The following is a 19,381-nucleotide window of genomic DNA, read 5'->3' as shown; positions in this document are numbered from 1 at the left end:
TAAAATTTTGATTTTTTTTCTGTTTCTTCCAGAGTTAAGTCAACTCTTTGTTTCTTCCTGTTTTTGTCTGGTTCTGTTGTTAGTTTGTATTTTCCTGACTCATTGAGGGTTTGTTTTGTTTTGTTTTTTTTCTCTCCTGTTTCTGTTTATTTCAGTTTGGCGTGCTGGTTACTGTCGTAGGCCTGGGGTCGAGTGTAACACCTGGCACAAAGGAGACACTCAGGAAACCTTGTCAGCAATGTGGTGGGAACAAGAGTGGCATGTCACCCGATTGGGAATTAGCTCATGCTAGGAGTGAGTGGTAGTGGTGCCGACCACCATTCATACCCAAGCAAAGCATTACGGGGAGACATTTTCCCGAGATTGTCATGGCTATCCTGAAATGACATTGCATTTGCTCAGCTGGTATACTGCTAGTTAAGGGCTTTGACCTCCCTAATGTGTAGCGTGGAAATTGTTAATTGATTTTTTTATTTTACTAACAGAGACATCAAGCCTGACAATGTCCTTTTGGACGTGAATGGTCATATCCGTCTGGCTGACTTTGGATCATGTTTGAAGATGAATGACGATGGAACTGTAGGTATTTTGTTGGAGATTTTCCGTTTGATTTGGGGTATTGCTTGTAATTAGAAAGGACTTAAAATTTCACCTGAGATCCAGTTAAGAAACCAAGGTTTGAATGTGAATTTAAAAAGATAAATCGATTTAAGAGAGAGTTGAAATGTTCTGCTTAAGTCTAAAACATCTTTTTTGCTTTCTGGGTTTATAAAAGTAATGTATATACCTTTTCAGCTGGGGGGCTGTCAGGGTTCCTTGCGTGGCTTGGCAGCTAAAGTCACATCACTGCTCAAAACTCCGGTGCAGGCTGGTCAGGTTCACTGTGACTGCCCTCCCACCCCCCCATTTCTGTCTGCAGGCAGGTAACTTCTTGTCAGGGTTTTCTCTCCGTGGGTGTGTTAGATCTAGAAGCAGAGGTCCTTGATGCAAGGCTTTACTCTCTTTCCACCAAGCTGGTCTCTTATTTCTCCATCTATTTTTTTTTTTAAGATTTTATTTATTCATGAGAGAGAGAGAGACAGATACAGGCAGAGAGAGAAGCAGGCTCCATGCAGGGAGCCCAATGTGGAGCCCAATGTGGGACTTGATCCTGGGTCTCCAGGATCACGCCCTAGGCTGAAGGCAGAGCTAAACTGCTGAGCCACCTGGGCTGCCCTATTTATCCACCTATTGATGAGTTGATATATTGGTGCTGTCCTCAAATCCAGTCTTTGATGACAAGACCAGTGGCCTTGGACTGAGCTCTAGAATGTTGGTTACCTTTCTCACTTGCACGTGAGGAAACTCCTCCTGTGTTACCACCTCATGTTCCAATCTGCTCACTGCCCACTACGAAATCCTACAGCCGAGCTGCAGAGAAGTGACTCTGGTCATGTGACTCAGCCTGACTTGGGGTGCTGCTTACACCCCATGGCCCTGTCCTCTGTCACGACCCAAGGGAGAGTCTGGCCTTCATGGGACAGGCCCTCAGTCTTTTGGACTCTGTTCTCCATGTGCTTCAAGACCAGTCTGATTTCTCAGATGACCTACTCCCTCTTGGTTTCTCTGTGGTGATCGCTGCCCTCTCTAGCCATAGCTTTCTGTAGACATGTCACTGTGTTGAGGCCTGTTCCTGCTAACATCAGTAGCTGAGGGACTATTCTTTCCCTTTGGGGGGAGTCTTAGCCTTCTGGTTCCCCATCTGGGGAATTCCTCAGCACCCAGCTAGTGCCTGGACCTACTTCCAGATGTTCCCATCTGGGAGATTGAGGGTAGGCCCTGGGTGAGCAGCCTTATTAGCATCCCTGGGAACTAGAATTTGTTTAATGAGAGCCCCAGTGGCCTGTGTGCACACGTAGGTTGAGAAGGACCGGTCTGAACACCACGTGGCCCCTGGACCACACTTTGGGCAGTAATGACAGAGCATGTGGGAAATGCCACCCTTGGGGATTGCAGTGCCATTAGGGGGCTGAGGTGGGCATTTGGGCATGGAGAGACCAGGCGTGCGAGACAATTCTCCTGTGTTCTGGAAACTGCCCAATGTTTGGTGCTACAGGAGAACAATTATTTGCATTAAATTTTGACTTACTAGGTTTTTTTATTGTGATCATGTATCAGTTTTATTTCGTGATTATTTCCTTATTTGTTCCGATTTTAGAGAAAGTAGTTAGGAATTTGGCATTAGCGCTGCCCCAGGGTTTCCCTCCAACACCGCCCTCTCCCCTAAGGTTCAATCCTCTGTGGCCGTGGGCACTCCTGACTACATCTCGCCAGAGATTCTACAGGCGATGGAGGACGGCATGGGCAAGTATGGCCCCGAGTGTGACTGGTGGTCTCTGGGCGTCTGCATGTACGAGATGCTGTACGGAGAAACGCCGTTCTACGCAGAGTCACTTGTGGAGACCTATGGAAAGATCATGAACCATGAAGTAAGATGCTACATTTCCATGTCTTGTTGGTTCGAGGCCTGGAGTTGGGAGGGCCTCTAGGAAGCTGTTAGCATCTTCGGGGAAGAGATGATAGGGCTGGAGGGGGCTGCTGACCACCAGACAGGAGCAGAGGGAGTTAGGGGGTGGAGTCCACACAGGCTACCGACATAGGAGGTACAGGTGTGAGGCGAGGAGAGCTGCGTGGCAGGGTCAGGGCCCAGGAGAAGCAGGCATCCATGCTGACTGCATGGCCTTGGGGCAACAGGGGGTGAGGAGCAGTTGGGCAGTTCCACCTGTGGGTCTGGATTCCTCAGTTGTCAGGACTGGGCCACACGCCCCTCTGTGGCAGCGTCCCTCCGCCTCCCAGATCCTGTTCCATTTCCCTTTCCAGCTGTGCGGTTTTCACTCTGACCTTCCCCCCGCCCCCACCGCCTCCCCTCTATTCCTCATACGGTTTGCTCTTCCACCTCATGTTTCTCTCATCTGTTTCTCTTGGTCACGTGTTTCTTCCTCACACCGCCTCCTCCCTCTGCCAGCATGCTCTCAGCATCCTTCCACACCTCCCTAAGGATGGCCCTCTCCACTGACCTGTCCCCAGCCCTGTCCCCCACTAACTATTTGAGTGGGGAGCAGATTAATACTGAAATGGTGGGGGATCTTCTGTTTAACTCAAATCAGAGCAGGCCATGTTTGTAAAAAATACTTTTCCCAAAGTAGAAATAAATGTTTTCACTTGTAAACGAATATACACTTCCCATAAAATGGTCAGACAACACAAAGGTGCAGAGGGTAGGTGGTGGAAATCACTGCCTCCACTTCTTAGTGATAAACCCTGTCAAAGTGCAGAACGGGCCTCAGTGAGCTATAAATTGCTGCGGGTGCTGAGCTTGAGCTCCCTGTGGGGCCTGGTCTGGCGCTTTCTTTGTGCCTACTTACTTGATTGTCATGCAGCCCTGTGACATGGTGCTCCTGCCGTCCTTGTTTCTAGATCACAGAGGTGGAGCTGGGCCTTGGCACCCAAGCTTGCTGCTGTGCTGGGCGTTTGTGGGGCAGGATGGTGGGGGCGGGGGGGATGTTTGGTTGGATGGCATCACATCACATATAACCAGGGGGTTTTGTCTGGCTTTTTGCTCTGTCTACCCAGTACACAAAAACACACCATTCTCTTGGGTGTGTGTGTGGGGGGGGGGGCAGGTGTTTGGGTGGGGGGTGTTTGTGTGTTATGTGTGGCGGGGGTGGGTGTGGGTGTGGTGTGTGTGGAGTGTATATGTGTGCACGCACCGTGTCTCTTTTTAACAGATTTCTTTTTGATGAGCATTTAGGCAATTTGCGGTTTACTTGGTCAGAATATAATGCTGTTGTGAACATGTCAGGTGTTCTCTTTGTGACTGTTTCTGTAGAATAAAATTCTCAGAGTGGAATTGCTGTGGGTACTGGCATACGCACTCTCAAAGAGCTGAGCCAGCCTGTTCCACTGCAGCGTGTAGTCTGCGTCCTTCGCCACTTGAATGGGTGACAGTCTATCGTTCTCATTTATGTGTAAGGTGGCAACAAGTCTGCCATGAATGAAACCAGCAAAACTAAGGATTTTCTCATTTGCCTTTCTGGAATTCAGTTCACTGGCTATGGCTTGCATTTAGTTACTGTGAAATTAGGAATGACTGTTGCTTTGGAGTGGTTGCCTCTGTCTTGTTTCCTGTAACATCTATAAACCTTCCATCTTTCTGAGTAAGTTTTCATCCCGTGTCCACCGACCTCCCACCCCCCAGGAGCGATTTCAGTTTCCATCCCACGTCACCGACGTGTCTGAAGAAGCCAAAGACCTCATTCAGAGACTCATCTGCAGCAGAGAGCGGCGGCTGGGCCAGAATGGCATAGAGGACTTCAAAAAGCATGCGTTCTTTGAAGGTCTGAACTGGGAGAACATACGGAACCTGGAGGCACCTTACATTCCTGATGTGAGCAGCCCTTCTGACACCTCTAACTTTGATGTGGACGACGACGTGCTGAGAAATATTGTAAGTGTAAACCGTCTCTCGTGCTGTATCCTCGTAGGTCTGAATATGGAGAGTGTTCTGTGGACGGTGTTGTTCCCAGTGTGATCGGTCTTAGGACTGTGTTGGTTCCAACTTTAAAAGATCTGGCAATTGTTTTCAAGAAAATACACCTTTTATTCCAGCCTTCAGCTTGGTCCTTAATGGCCCTTCTAAAGAATAAGGGTTACAGGCACACCTCATTTTAATGTGCTTTGCAGATACTGGGTTTTTTTTTTTTTTTTTTTTACAGACTGAAGGTTTGTGGCAACCTTGCCTCCAGCATATCTGTGGGCAGTTTTTCTAACCACATCTGCTCACTTCTGCATCCCATGTTGGTGATTCTCATCGTGTTTCAGATTTTTTCAGTATTAATGTGTTTGTTACGGTGATCCATGATCGGTGCTTAGGACTTACTGAAAGCTCAGGCGATGGTTAGCAGTTTTTAGCAGTAAAATATTTTTAAATTAAGGTACATACTTTATTTGTTCTGACGGTGCTGTTGCATACGTAATAGATTGTAGTATAGTGTGAGCTCGACTTTTACGTGGGCTGGGAAAGTAAACAATGCAATTGACTTGCTTTGTTGAGATAGTCACTTTATCATGGTGGTCTGGAACCAGACCCGAAATGTCTCCGAGGTACACATGACCTCAGCTGAAGTAAAACTGAGTTGAACGGCTCCTTTCCAGACCTCACCAGACATACTTGTGCTGTAGTTTCATGGCATTTGGCAGTGTCACCAATGCTCCATCTTAAAGCTTCACCTCAGCCCTGTCACCACTTCCAGACTGCGAGGGGCCTGGCCTGTGCCCCCATAGTGGACTTCCAAGCCCCTGGGGCCCCAGTTCCCAGGCATGAGTGCACAGGCTTCCTGCTGTCATGTGTTCTCTCTGTTCTCATGTGTGTTTCTTTGTACAGCAGAGGTTTAGGAGCAGCAGTGACCATGTGTGGGTTCCGAGTCCTCCCACTGATGTCTTGGGTCCTCCAGGTGGGGTCCTGGTTCTGGGGCTGCCCAGTGTTTGGCTGGTCCAACGGGGCCTCTGCTGTACCAGTTGGTACTTTTAGCTCCAGAGAGTTTTGCTCAGAGGCTGTAAGGTTGTTGTGACCTGGTTTGTGGGTAGAGGACCTGAGGTTCATCCAAGTAGAAGAAAGGTCTTGATTGCTCCCTAGAGAATTAGTCAAATAAGAGCCAAGCCATAGACCGCACAAAGTAGTGTCGCTGTGGAAGGGGTTTTCCTAGACTCTAAAGAAACTATTTCCATGCTGACATTTCCCAGATGAATTATAACTTTGGCTTCGTGTTTGATGAAGGATCCTAAAACTGAAAGAGAGAGTTCACAACACATTTACCTAAGATACTCTACCTTCTGCCTTTGGCCTCTGTCTCTGCCGAGAGCCTGGGAGCCCTCAGCCTCTGCCCCCATGCCTCCAGGTGGTTGTGCTCCTGACCCGTCTGCTCGCCTCTGTGCAGGGCCGTGTCAAGCAGTGGCTGCTGTGGCTTCAGCAGGTTTGGCATCACAGGTGTGATGCAAATTGGGCCTGTGACAGTATCATCATCCGAAGCAGTGTGCGTGTTCTCTTAACTGCGTTGTGCATGCAGCAGGCACTGCCAGGCCCAAGAACTGTAAATCTGCCAGTGCTGCGCTCCCTGGCGGGAACACTGTGTACTCCAGGATTCTCTGTTCTGACCCCTGACTTCACCGATTTGTAACATTCTTTTCTTTTGTTTGAACACAGATTTCATTTTGTTGTATGTGTTCTTATGCAGGAAATATTACCGCCTGGTTCTCATACGGGCTTCTCTGGGTTACATTTGCCGTTTATCGGTTTTACATTTACAACAGAAAGGTAGGTCTGGATTTATCATTCCCCAGGCAGAGCCTTCCCTTGGGCTAGATGGGCAGTCTGAGTTGGGGAGGGGGGGATGTTCCTGTGTGGGTGTGTGCCTGCGTCGGTGTTGGGGGGTCATGATCAAGGGAGCTGTGGACAGATTGGTCCTTTAAATGGGACACCTGATGACTACACAGTGACATGTAGCAGGGTCAGGCGACTTCTTCTACAAACAGGAGACTCTTCTCCTGTCTCTGTTATATAGTCTACTGCTTTTTTAACAACGCTGTGAAAATATGAAACCCATCCTTGGCTCATGGGAGGTAGTTTGCTGACTTCTGACTTACCATGAGTGTTGGCAAGATTTATTCTGAGAGAATGTCAGTGGCCGAAGCTAGCAGCCCTGTTCCCTGGTTATGCCCTACTTTCATAAGGATTTTAGCCATAGCTCTGTAGCTTCCACCATGGAGCTGGAGCACAGTCCCAGGCTTAATGGAAGAGGCGGGAGTAGAAGCCCCAGATATAGCTCCAGCACCTGAGGACCATGGTGACTATTTGTACCTGTCAGCCTCTCTCTTGAATGGGCCTCTTTGCCGAGCTGTTGCTGGCTTTTAAAGAACCTGAGCCAGGAGGAAAGGCAGACAAAATGAAACAGATGGAATCACTCGGTGCCTGAAGGAGGGCCACACACTTGACTCCAGGTACCTTCTAGCAGCTCCTACGTGCATTGATGAGAGTTCCTTCAGGAGGAGGTTGTTTCTGCTTGAGCTCATAGGAGCTCCCTTGGTGTGAGGTGCCAGGGTTAAGCAGCACTAGAGCCAAAGTGATAGTTGATGCTTTGTAGTCCACAGGAAGCAGTCCAAAATGCAGTAGGCATAACGACCTATTAATCTTGCTTACAGGGGTTCTTGATTTTTCTGGGCCATTCTGACTCAGTAGGTACTTGTTAAACCTTCAGGTTCCAGGCCCACCTGCCAAGGCTCTAGTATGACAGGTCAAGCCCAGGTCTCTCCTTCTGGAACAGAACCCATGATGCTGGCGTAGCACAGCATTCTTGAGCCACTTTTGAGAATCGGTGGCCAGGCCCTTCCATAAACGTGTGTGTGCTGGGTGCCTTTGCTGGACTTTTGAGTGTAGCAGTACTCAGGAGTCTCCCTGGCATCACTGTCACATTAAAAACAAGAACTGAATAATTTGTGGACCTGCTCAAGAACTAAGCTCTGAGAGAATCACCTTGGGCTTTCATAACCGTGTGTATGGTATGCACTTGGTGGTCACTGGTCAGTAGCTGTGCCACTCACGGTGCTGGAGTTGAGAGAACCAGACAGGTTGTTCAGTCTGCCGGGGAGGATGAGCCCCAGAGGATTGAGGGGCCCATTCCCTGAAATTCTCAGCCAGTCAGTGGCAGAAGCAGGAAGCCCTTGGTGGCCTCAGCGTCCAGGGCCATCCCCTGGGCCCTCTGCCGGGCCCCCACACCCAGCTACCCACAGGATACCATCTCCTGTTACATTTCTGGTTGAGCATAAGTGGTGACGTAGAGATTACATTCCCTCCTTTGCAGAGGGGTTTTCTTTGACCACCTTAGAGGGCACGTTCTTGTCAATCACCCTGTCATCCAGTAATTAGCCATAAGGGAGACTCTGAATTCTGGCTCAATAAATAGTAGTCTTTTCACAGGTATTTTGTTTGCCTGTTTGAAAGACTTGTTTTTTGCCCCAGGAAGTTTTAAAATGCTGATGAACTCACTGAATTCTCAGTAGATCAGAAAACCCTATTGCTTTATTGCAGCTGTTTTTCTGACCGAGGCTCTCTGAAGAGCATAATGCAGTCCAGCACATTAACCAAAGACGAGGGTGTGCAGCGGGACCTGGAGAACAGCCTACAGGTGGAAGCTTATGAAAGGCGGATCCGGAGGCTGGAGCAGGAGAAGCTGGAGCTGAGCAGGAAGCTGCAAGGTGAGGGCAGCGCCCGGCCTCCCGCGGCCTCGGCCCACTTGCCCTCGGCGCTGGCCTGCCCTCACGCCCTGTCTCCCTCCCCTAGAGTCCACCCAGACTGTGCAGTCCCTGCACGGCTCCACCCGCGCCCTGGGCAGCTCGGCCCGGGATAAGGAAATCAAAAAGCTAAACGAAGAGATCGAGCGTCTAAAGAATAAAATAGCAGGTAGGTGTTTTAATGATAGCTGCCTGGTCTCTGTTCTTGGGGAAAATTTTCAGTACTTTTCGTAAGGTGAAGAAGGGGGGGAAGAAAAAAGCTCTGGCTTCAGTGCACCTACTTAGAGGTCTCCTGTTTTGTCCGTTCACTTGAGGTGATTTCTGCACCTTACTTAGCCCACATAATAGGATTTTATAGTTGCAGCTAGAATCTGTTTCTAGTATCTCATCCACAAACCTTCACAACATTTTACATTTCTCTGTCTTGATTCCTCTCCTTGTAGCCCTAAGACAGAATTGCCACAGCTTATTTCTTCCCAAGGCTTTCCTTGGTGATCTGGCCCACTTTCCTCAGTGTTGTAGGTGTGGATCTGTCCTTCCATCCATCTTCTGTGGCTCCTAGATTATCAAAGCTTCCTACTCCGATCACTCTTGAGTCTTAGCCTGACACATATGTCAGCCTGGCAGTTGACTCTTGTCTCAACCTATTCTTTCTCTCCTTTTCCTGCCTTAGAACCCACCCCCCCACGTCCTGATGCTGAAAAGGGCCCAGGTGAGTCAGTTACACACTGAGGCTTCCTGCGCCCCTCAGCTGCCTTGTGCTTGCTTGCACTGAGACAGGAGGTCCCCCAGCCCTTGGGGCAGAGCCGTCACCTACACGGTCAGCTCACGTGGGTGGCTGAGCACATGACACTTGACACAGCAGGTTACCTGTGTGAGGAAGTGAGAAAGCTGCTAAATGATAGCATGAGGAATGATTAAATAATTCACTCTCAGGAAGTCATATGGTCTATTTTCCCTATTGCTCAGATTCAAACAGGCTCGAGCGGCAGCTTGAGGACACGGTGACCCTTCGCCAAGAACACGAGGACTCCACACATCGGCTGAAAGGCCTGGAAAAGCAGTACCGCATGGTGCGACAGGAGAAGGAGGATTTTCACAAGGTAGTCCAGGGTGTGGTTTGCCATGAGAAAGATTTAAATGATTTCGAGGTTGTGAGGTTGAAGTTGTACAGAGGTCTGAGGGCCTCTTCCAGGATCCTTGTTTGTGTGTGTCCTGGCCTGTGCTGCCTGCAGCCCCTGAGAGGCAAGATTGCCCAAGGATCCTGCTGGCCACTCCACCTCCTGGCTGGCTGTGAGGTACCCTGCTACAGCCAGCACACACTTTGCAGTGCTCGTCCTGGCTCCTGACCACCCTGCCCTGGGTGCTATACCCCCTATGTGAAAGTAAGGACATGATGGTGTGGAGGCCTTGAGGCTCCCCATGGAGGGTCTCTCTCAGGGTCCACAGCAACCAACCCAGCTAAGGTCACCTGCTTGACTCTGGTGCCAGAGTCCTCACCCTTCCCACTCCATCAGGCCCCCTGCAGTGGCCTCTCCCCAACCCGCTCTTCTTTCAGAAGTGAGCTGTTCCTTATGACAGGGCATTGCAAGACAGATCATTTGTTGAAATTTGTGCAGTTCCCTTTAAATGTCTTTTATAAATTTGATTTTCAGTTAAATACATCAAACCGTATGTTTAGATACCAGTGTGTTCATACAACACGATCCTATTTTCTAAAATATATTCACTTATACATTTAAGTCGTTAAACCTATAGTTTATGATCTGTTTTCTAAAATGTGCAGGGTTTCAAACCCAGATTGTTCAGTTCACCACGGTATTCTACCACGGCACCTTGTCTGGAAGTGCAGCGTAGGACAGGAGGCCCCGCATTACTCTAGCTAGCCTGGCCCAGAACAGCATGGTGGAGGCACTCCCCTCCTCGTGGTGGGAACCACCGTGCTAATCTGTTCAGATCCACTACTTCCAGTACCAGACCAACAGGTGCCACAGTGACTGTGCCACCCAGTTGTTGAGGAATCAGCTGCAGGGAGGTGAGGCTGCTAGGACAGCAGTGGTGAGGCCATGTCACCCATGCAGCCAGAGAGACAACCACTTCCATATCTCTCTCTGGTGGGGGGTTAAGTGTCCAATGATCATTTTTGTATGATTCCTTATTTTGGTGGAAATCTTAGGCTTTTCATACATAACGTACTTTTCTGATACTGCTATTTAAATAACTGGATTGATGACCACATTCATGCTTCATCCACCTTTGTGATTGTATGGATGGATTAGGGAAGGGGGTGTTGAAACTGGTGAGCCAGACTTGCTACTGTGAGCAAGCCTCCAAGCTGGCTGGGGGAGCTTGAGCTTCCAGTTGCCATGTGGTTGTGGAGTCTTTCCTGGAGTGAGGTTGATGCTTAGCACCTCAGCTCAGGTGTGCTTTTTCCAGGCTGCTCATAGCTGTGCTGGGGCTGAGCAAAGGGCTTTTTCCAAAGAGGAGAGGTCTTGGATCTTGGCCATGGTCCGTAACCAGCGTTTGCTGGGGAAGAGTGAGCTTCCAGCCTCCCATGTCTTTGTTAAGCAAATATAAAACATCTGTCATTCTTTCTGTTCAGCAATTGGTTGAAGCTTCAGAGCGATTGAAATCCCAGGCCAGAGAACTCAAAGATGCCCACCAGCAGCGAAAGTTGGCCCTACAGGAGTTCTCAGAGCTCAATGAGCGCATGGCAGAGCTCCGCTCCCAGAAGCAGAAGGTGTCTCGGCAGCTCCGGGACAAAGAGGAGGAAGTGGAGGTGGCCATGCAGAAGATCGACTCCATGCGCCAGGAAATCCGCAAGTCTGAGAAGTTCAGGAAGGAGGTAGCTTTTTAGCTGTTTCAGGGATTGTGCTATTTGGACCTTTATAAGATCTTTTTTTTTTTTTTTAATAGTTTATTTATTTGAGAGAATGCATGAGCTGGGGGAGGAGGCAGAGGAAGAAGGAGAAGTAGACTCCCCACTGAGCAGGGAGCCTGATATGGGGCTCCATCCCAGCACTCTCAGGTCATGACCTACCTGAGCCGAAGGTAGGCACTTAACCGCCTGAGCCACCCAGGTGCCCTGGACCTTTGTATGATCTTAATAAAACATCCTGGAGAACTTAGCTTGAATACTATAAATTACTTTAAAATCTTAAATTTTATGAGAAACCAAGTAAGTTGACCTGCCAAGTATTTATTTTGTATTTCTCAGCCCTCAGTATCTATTTGTGAAATTATTAAGAGATTTTCTAGGGTCCTGATTTTTAAAAATAACCTTTTAAAGCAAAGAGAAGGTATTCATGCCTAACAAATATAATGTAAACGTGTCATGATGCGATCGATACAGCACAGCGTAAGTGAGGTGAGCCCCAGGTCCATAGCAGGTGGGAGCAGTGGGAAGATCAGGCTCAGCCAGGTGTGCCTTCAGGTCAGCCCAGTGGCTCTGGACCTGCTTTCAGGATGGCTTTATGCTCTTAAAGACCCGAGACCCTGAAAGAGCTTTTGTTTGTGTAGGTTACAGCTTCTCATGTTTACCATGTTAGATATTAAGATACTCTCTTCAAAAAAAAAAAAAAAAAAAAAAAAGATACTCTCTTCAGTTTAGCAATAACCTGAATAATAGCATTGCGTTACATGTTAACGTAAGTAGCATTTTCTATGAAAAGTGACTGCCTCCCCTATGTAGTGAGGGGAGTGGCATTTTTGTGTTTTTGTGCTTTTCTTTAATAACTGGCTTAATAAACACGTAGGTTGGTATGCCTATTTCTGCATTCAGTCTGCCATGTTTTGCATAAAGTATTTAAAGAAAACCCAGGTAATTAGAAAAAGAAGACCCTTTGATACTCCCCGAAAGGGTCTCAAGACACTACTTTGAGAACTGGCTGTCAAGATACTCTAGATGCTCTTCCATTAATGAGGGGCAGATTTTAAGCAGCCCTTAGTTTGGATTCTGTTAGAAATTGCTTGGCACACTGAATCGGAAGGCCTGAAACTTACGTGCTCATTGTCACTTGGTCTCAAAATGCCTATTTGTTTTCCTCTCCATTTGTCTTAAAACCCAGATATATTTGTAGTTGTAGCCAGCAGTAACTCTGGTCAGCGGAACCCGTAACTAAGCATTACCATTCGCACTCTGGATGAGTCACTGTGGGGCCTGGGATCTGCTTTAAAGTAATGGGAGCACGCAATTCTTCCGCTGTCCCCCCACTTTCATGTGACGTTTGTCGTTTAATAGATGAATTTGTGTTCTCCAGATGTCCAAAGTATTTGTTTCACCAATCTGCATCCTTCCTAGAAATTTAATGCCAAATTATTGATTTAAATTAGAATTTAAACTTGTTTTATTACTAACTAGCCTTTCGAGATAAGCCTTGAAGTGTGTTTCTCAGCCATTATATGATGGGGGCTGAAATCTGTGAGGAGGGAAGAATTATGAAGGGCCTCAGGACTGCGCTGGCCCAGGGCCTTGGGAGGGCCGGCGTCAGGCCAGTAAGCAGCGGCGTTCTTCTTGCAGCTGGAAGCTCGACTGGAGGACGCCGTTGCCGAGGCCTCCAGGGAGCGCAAGCTTCGTGAGCACAGTGAGAACTTCTCCAAGCAAGTGGAAAGTGAGCTTGAGGCCCTCAAGGTAGTGTCTGCCAGAGGCTAGACGGTCACCCTTGCTAATTGTCGTGGTGGGCTCGTCAGAGACCGGTGGCTGCAGATGAGACGCGGGATGTGGAGAGGTGGCAGCTCACGACCATGCCTTTAGGACAGCTTTTCGCTTTGAAAGCCCAAGTTGCTTCATTTTTTTTTTTTCTTATATATAAAAAGCCTCAGGCAGTTTATAGGAAGCCCTTGTAAACTAATATCCAATACCTGCCATTTGTCTTGGGTTTCTTTCTTTCTTTCTTTTTTTTTTTTTTTAAGATTTTATTTATTTGAGAGAGCACGTGGGCACATGCAGTGGCGGGGTAGGAGGGGGAGAGGGAGAGGGAAAAGCAGACTCCCCACTGAGCAGGGAGCCTGACATGGGACTCGATCCCAGAACCCTGGGATGACCTGAGCCAAAGACAGACGCTTCACCAGCTGAATCTGTCACCTCTCCCTCAGTACTTATCTTGGAGGTGCCAGTTTCTCTCCATCGTCCTTGCTGCCCTCTGGTCCAGCTGGTGGCAGCCCCCCATGGGCTTGGACTTCTCCCTAGTGCCCGAGTGCTTGTTGCCATGCTGCTCCCCATGCGGCTGCTACAGCGAGCTTATCGCAGTTGGGACACATCCCGCCTTTGGTGTCCCCAGTAGCTTCCTGCAGCTCTGGAATGACTCCTCCTGACAGCTCCCTCTCCGCACTTCCCCTTTCTGCCTGCCCCAGCCACCCCGATGCCCTCTTGCTGTGTCCACAGCTCCAGTTCGGTGCCTTTGCCTTGCTGCTCATTGCCTGACGCAGCGCTTCATGTGTTACCACCTCAACGTTGCCTTCTCTAACTGTCCACTTTGTGCCATCCCCCAGTCTTTGTTGCATTGCTTTGTGTTAGCATCTTGTTGCTTCGTTGCTGGGTTGTTATCAGGCTCTCCCTTCTGCCCCACAGAAGCAGCGGCCTCAGTGTTACCCTGTTACCACAGAGGTGCTCGACACATAGCCTTCAAAAGAATATTGTTGCATGATGAACAAACTGTGAGGAGGTTTGGAGACCGTTTGTGTGAGGGTGTAGACACAGAGCTTCTGCAGTGGTAGGCAGATCTGGGCACGTCCCTTCAGCAAGGCAGATACTGTCTACCCCTAGAACCAGCCTGACTGTTGTGAGAAGGACTTCATGACTGAGGCCAGATAAATCCTGTGCAGTGCCTGTCACTGGCGGGGAAGGGGCGCCTGCATGTGGTAGGGATGACAGGCCGCGTGGCTCTTGAGGGAGGACACAGAGCTCTGTGGTTGACTTTACTTACCCTTTATCTTCAGATGAAGCAAGGAGGCCGAGGACCAGGTGCCACCTTAGAACATCAGCAGGAGATTTCCAAAATCAAATCTGAGCTTGAGAAGAAAGTCCTATTTTATGAAGAAGAATTGGTCAGGCGGGAGGCCTCCCATGTGCTGGAAGTAAAAAATGTGAAAAAGGAGGTGCACGATTCAGAGAGCCACCAGCTGGCCCTCCAGAAGGAAGTTCTCATGTTAAAAGACAAATTGGAAAAGTCAAAGCGAGAGCGGTAAGTGTCCACACTCTCCTCTGTGTTGTGAGTGTGGACTTGTGTCTCTGCCGCCTGCAGGCTTCTGACTCCCCTCTCACTCGTACCTTCCCAGGCACACTGAAATGGAGGAGGCGGTGGGCACAGTAAGGGAGAAGTATGAGCGAGAGAGAGGCATGCTGCTGGAAGAAAACAAGAAGCTCACGGCCGAGAACGAGAGGGTAATCTGTGCCCCCGCTCACAGCCCTAGTGTCCATGCTCACGAGTCCACTCTGCCTAGTGGTTGTTTGCACAGTTTATTGCTTATGTAAAGTCACTGGTTTGATCTTCTGAATGGGCTGTTTCCCATCAGGTTCAAAGCCGCTAATTACCCAAAACCACAGCTCTTACCTCTTATGTGTTCAGATTTATCTTTTTTTTTTAAGATTTTATTTTTTTATTTACGAGAGAGACACAGAGGCAGAGGCATATGCAGAGAGAGAAGAAGGCTTCCTGCGGGGAGGCCGATGTGGCACTTGATCCTAGGACCCCAGGATCACAACCTGAGCCAAAGGCAGATGCTCAACCATTGAGCCACCCAGGCATCTCTGTGTGTTCAAATTTATATTGAAACATGAGGGAAGTTAGGTACAGTCAAAAAGTCTACATTGAAAACTAGGTTTAGAACAATATCTCCGGGGATCCCTGGGTGGCACAGCGGTTTAGCGCCTGCCTTTGGCCCAGGGCACGATCCTTGAGACCCGGGATCGAATCCCACGTCAAGCTCCCAGTGCATGGAGCCTGCTTCTCCCTCTGCCTATGTCTCTGCCTCTCTCTGTCTCTCTCTGTGACTATTATAAATAAAATTTTTTTAAAAAATAAAAAATAAAAATAAATAGAACAATATCTCCTAATGATTAAAGCTTTCAGGCTCTTCAGAAGAACTTGTGCTGTAATCCTGCTAATGTCATAATTTCAAGGGCACCATATGAGCTTCTAGCTTCCCACAGAGCTTCCTAGAGCATACAAGAGTTTAAAATCTAAAATTAAAATGAAAACTTTAAAGGAAACCAAATAACGAGTTGTGTGGTACAATTGTTTAATTTCAGCTTTGTTCCTTTGTGGATAAACTCACAGCTCAAAACAGACAACTGGAGGATGAGCTGCAAGATCTGGCAGCCAAGAAGGAATCAGTTGCACACTGGGAAGCTCAGATTGCAGAGATCATTCAGTGGTATGTGCGTGCCCACCTGCAGTGTCCCCAGCCAAGCCCAGCCTGTCACACTATCTTCACCATACGGTTTCTCTGGGGCCTCAGCGCAGACCTTGCTGCTCTTTCCCCTAATCGCTAATGTGCAGGGGCAGCAGCTCTGCCCAGGTCATCACATTGCAGTAGAGGTGGAGAAACCCCACTGAGTCACTGAAGGTGTCGGTCCGGCTGGCATGCCCCCATGTTCCAGTGAGCAGGGGGGCAGCCCTTGCTAGCAGAGGCAGTCATTGGTGGTGGGCGATTATTCTCGTTGATAGGACACAGTGTCATTCTGTCCCATGGGAGGCAGGAACCTATTCTCATTTTTAGCTTCTCTCACTCATGGTGTATGGTCCTCCTCTAGGGTCAGTGATGAGAAAGATGCACGAGGTTATCTTCAGGCTCTTGCTTCCAAGATGACAGAAGAGCTCGAGACCCTGAGGAGCTCCAGTCTGGGCTCAAGAGCGCTGGTAGGCTTTGTTCTGAACTCTGCATTTCTATGGCAATGGAATTCATTACTGGCTTTCTTTTGAGCGTGAGTGCAGCTGAGTGCCAGACAGGTAACACTGGTGATGTGAGACTCGCGTGTGGCTAGTGAAAGCTGCCCAGTTTGAGGAGCTCTGTGAGTTATTGGGCGATCCACAAACTCACAACAGCAAGCGATCACTGAGGGCTGGGCTCTGTGGAGGGATCCTCAGTTAGCAGGATGGGTTTCTGCCCTCAGGGAGATTGGTCTTGTTCATTCCGTCACCCACCTGGTCAGGGTCCATGCATTTTGAATGCCCGGGGTGGGTGGGTGGGTGGAGCTCTGAATGCAGCACCGTCTCCACCCAGGCTCACTTCTGGGCACAGCCATTTTTACAGTCGGTGTGTAGAAGTTACTCTGTTGATAACGTATACGAGTAACATTAAGGTACAGTGAAACTACTTTATTAGAATTTTATCTACAACTTAATAAACCCTAATTTTTATCGCATGTTTTGCTGATGTGAAAGTGTGTTTACCGAAAAGGGGCAGCACCTTTGAGTGTCATTAACCACTCATCCCGTCACCCAGGGACCCAGCACATTTGTCTTGTCAAAGAACACAGCCATGTTCTTTGCTCTATAATTGGAAGACTTTGTCATTTTTAGATTTTAGATTTACAAATACCAATTCAAATGATCAACAAATATTTTTCATTTCTACATTTTCTTTTTTTCCAGTCATGTTTACGTGTAATCTTGTACTTATGAATCACATTGAATAAATTTAGTGCACAAAACTTACAAAAGATGAATATATAGTCTTAGGTCCTTTTAACAAAATGGGTTGAGATTCTTATTGCAGAGTATTCCCATTGAAAGTCTTCCTGGATGAAAGTGTATTTCCTTTCTGTCCTTAGAAGTGTATCGTCCACCTGTTGATTGAGGAAGTTCATGTAGAACACAGTAATCTAAGGACTTAGGGAGTTTTCTCTCATTTGCTGGATTTCATACAGTCGTCAGCATGATGTGCCCCTCTCTCTGTCCCTGCGCACCTGCAGTGGGTTACCTTCCTTCTCGTAACTTTGTGGACGGGAAGCGAAAAATCCGGTTTTAGTGAAAGCTTTAAAAAGATCTACCATAGTGGTATCTGCAGACTTCTTCTGTCCCTCCTGAAAGTGGATAGGACTGCACAGGGCTTGGCAGGAATAGGGGAGGATGCTGTTGTCAGGCTTATTTCAATCACAGTCACTCCATCCTTCCTCCTTCCCTTTGTTATTTCAGTCTTCTCGTCCTAGGTAGGCATAACGATGAGCACTGAGATAATTTCTAAGATGTTGAAACAGCAGAATGTCTCAAGATAAAGGAAAAGTAAGACAACTGAGACCCTTCAGTGTAGCTTAGGTTTGTAAGAGTCCAGTGGGCTCAAATTGAAATTACAGTTAAGCTTCGGTTGTATTCTTTTAAAAAATAAAGAAAGGTACATTTCATTCATTAGAAGATCTCTAAGAATAAAAGTCATAAAATGCCCAAACTAACATTGGGTCTGACAGACTTTGATATCATATCTAATGGTATCGAACTAATATTTGAATTAATCTTTAAATGTGATAATACAAGTTTAATTTTAGAAAAAAGATGAATTATTTGCCAGCATTTTGTTAAAGAGCTTAAATACATATCTGTAATATTTGAACCAATGTCTGCAGGATCCCCTTTGGAAAGTTCGCCGTAGTCAGAAGCTCGACATGTCTGCACGGCTAGAATTGCAATCTGCTCTTGAGGCAGAGATCCGGGCCAAACAGCTTGTTCAAGAGGAGCTGAGGAAAGTCAAAGACACGAATCTCTCCTTTGAAAGGTACCTGGTACCATGGTCTGACCTTGGGCACACACCTGTGCAGTTTCCTCCGTTGATCAGAAGGAACTTTGAGCAGTGGGACGTTTCGGGCACCTACTAGATGCTCAGTAAGAATCGGTTGGATGAATGTGCAGATGCCCTTCACCTACTGGAGGGTTATGCTTAGTGTTTCCAAGAAATAATGAGACTGGTATGAGTCCTTAGCCCTGAAAGGCTGGTGTCCCTGTCTCTGAAAGGTGGATGCTTGTCCTCCCCATGCTGGGCAATGGGATGTCTGATGGCCCCTCTCTGGGCTTCTTGTTCACCTGAGTGCTATTCAGTTCATCAAGTTCAAATTTTTCCTTTTAACCTAAAACTTACTTTAAAATACAGCTTGGAGGGGGTATGCCTATTTGAAAACTTTTCCAACCTCAGACAGTCATAGGAACACCATTTATCCATAATAGTAAATTCAGCAAATGTTCGATGAGAGGCCACCACCAGCAGACACTGTGTTATGTGCCCAGATACAGCAGTGACTCGCTGTTTCATAAAGGCCAGGCCTTCCTACTTGCAGTAGTTGCTGCTGATATGGAAGGTGGGGCAAGCTCCTCCATGAAGCGGCTGGGGACCTGTATGTCACCAGGGATGTCACTGATAGGATTATAGAGTCACACATTTTGTTAGTTTGGGGGGCTAAAAGAGTAATAATAGCTACCGTTTAAATATGCTCCCTGTAAAAACTTTATTCTGTTAATGATATGACCCTTACAGGGTTCCCAGGAGGCCAGCAGTCTTATAACCTCATTTTACAGCTGATGAGACAGAGATAGCAGAGGTGCAGTGGGTCGGCCAGCGTCACCCGCTCAGCGGCTGGACTGTACCATGCGCCTCCTGGCCAAACGTTAAGCACCTCAGCCTGATTGCTCTGTTCCTGCAATAATCTGTAGGAACCCCAAGACCCCTGGTACTCAGGCAGTGCTCATGGTCTCAGGTGCAGCCACCCTCTTGCCAGCTAAGGAAAGAAGGTTTAGAGGTCTGGTGGCTGAGTCATGTGTCCCTAGAGGACAAAGGACTCCTCTGGAAAGAGACTTGGAATGTCAAACTCCATGAAGGCTTCAAGAGATATACCTGTTTTGACCATGATTTTTAAGATCTACATCTGTTTATAATTCAGCAGTATCCATATTCTCCATAACACGCTCAGTAGGCTCACTCAGGCAAACAGTAGATCTGTGTTTCTGTTCAACGGTGGAGAGCCTGCCATGTTCCAGCACTTTCCTAGACACTGGAGAGTAGCCTTTGCCCTCACATTCTGACACTTACTAAGTCAACGTATGTGGATGACCTATTCTCAGTGTGCTTA

The 19,381-nt window shown here is 47.9% G+C and overlaps 1 protein-coding gene across 2 annotated transcripts in view; it reads left to right on the top strand.

The window, feature by feature from the left end:
* The window catches only part of CDC42BPB (CDC42 binding protein kinase beta), a 104,537-nt gene that overhangs the window by 60,274 nt on the left and 24,882 nt on the right, over positions 1–19,381 (top strand). For both annotated transcript variants that reach the window (XM_026012633.2, XM_072762379.1), the window contains 14 exons: positions 486–579; positions 2,268–2,468; positions 4,238–4,486; positions 6,273–6,352; positions 8,123–8,289; positions 8,375–8,494; positions 9,295–9,428; positions 10,928–11,170; positions 12,845–12,955; positions 14,263–14,507; positions 14,602–14,707; positions 15,575–15,699; positions 16,079–16,184; positions 17,888–18,036. In XM_026012633.2, coding sequence (XP_025868418.1) covers positions 486–579; positions 2,268–2,468; positions 4,238–4,486; positions 6,273–6,352; positions 8,123–8,289; positions 8,375–8,494; positions 9,295–9,428; positions 10,928–11,170; positions 12,845–12,955; positions 14,263–14,507; positions 14,602–14,707; positions 15,575–15,699; positions 16,079–16,184; positions 17,888–18,036 — 2,130 coding nt within the window. The remainder of the gene's footprint in view (positions 1–485; positions 580–2,267; positions 2,469–4,237; positions 4,487–6,272; positions 6,353–8,122; positions 8,290–8,374; positions 8,495–9,294; positions 9,429–10,927; positions 11,171–12,844; positions 12,956–14,262; positions 14,508–14,601; positions 14,708–15,574; positions 15,700–16,078; positions 16,185–17,887; positions 18,037–19,381) is intronic.

This window comes from Vulpes vulpes, chromosome 6 (genome assembly GCF_048418805.1).
Source record: "Vulpes vulpes isolate BD-2025 chromosome 6, VulVul3, whole genome shotgun sequence".
Classification (NCBI taxonomy): Eukaryota; Metazoa; Chordata; class Mammalia; order Carnivora; family Canidae; genus Vulpes; species Vulpes vulpes.
This window is presented reverse-complemented; position numbering and strand designations above follow the sequence as displayed.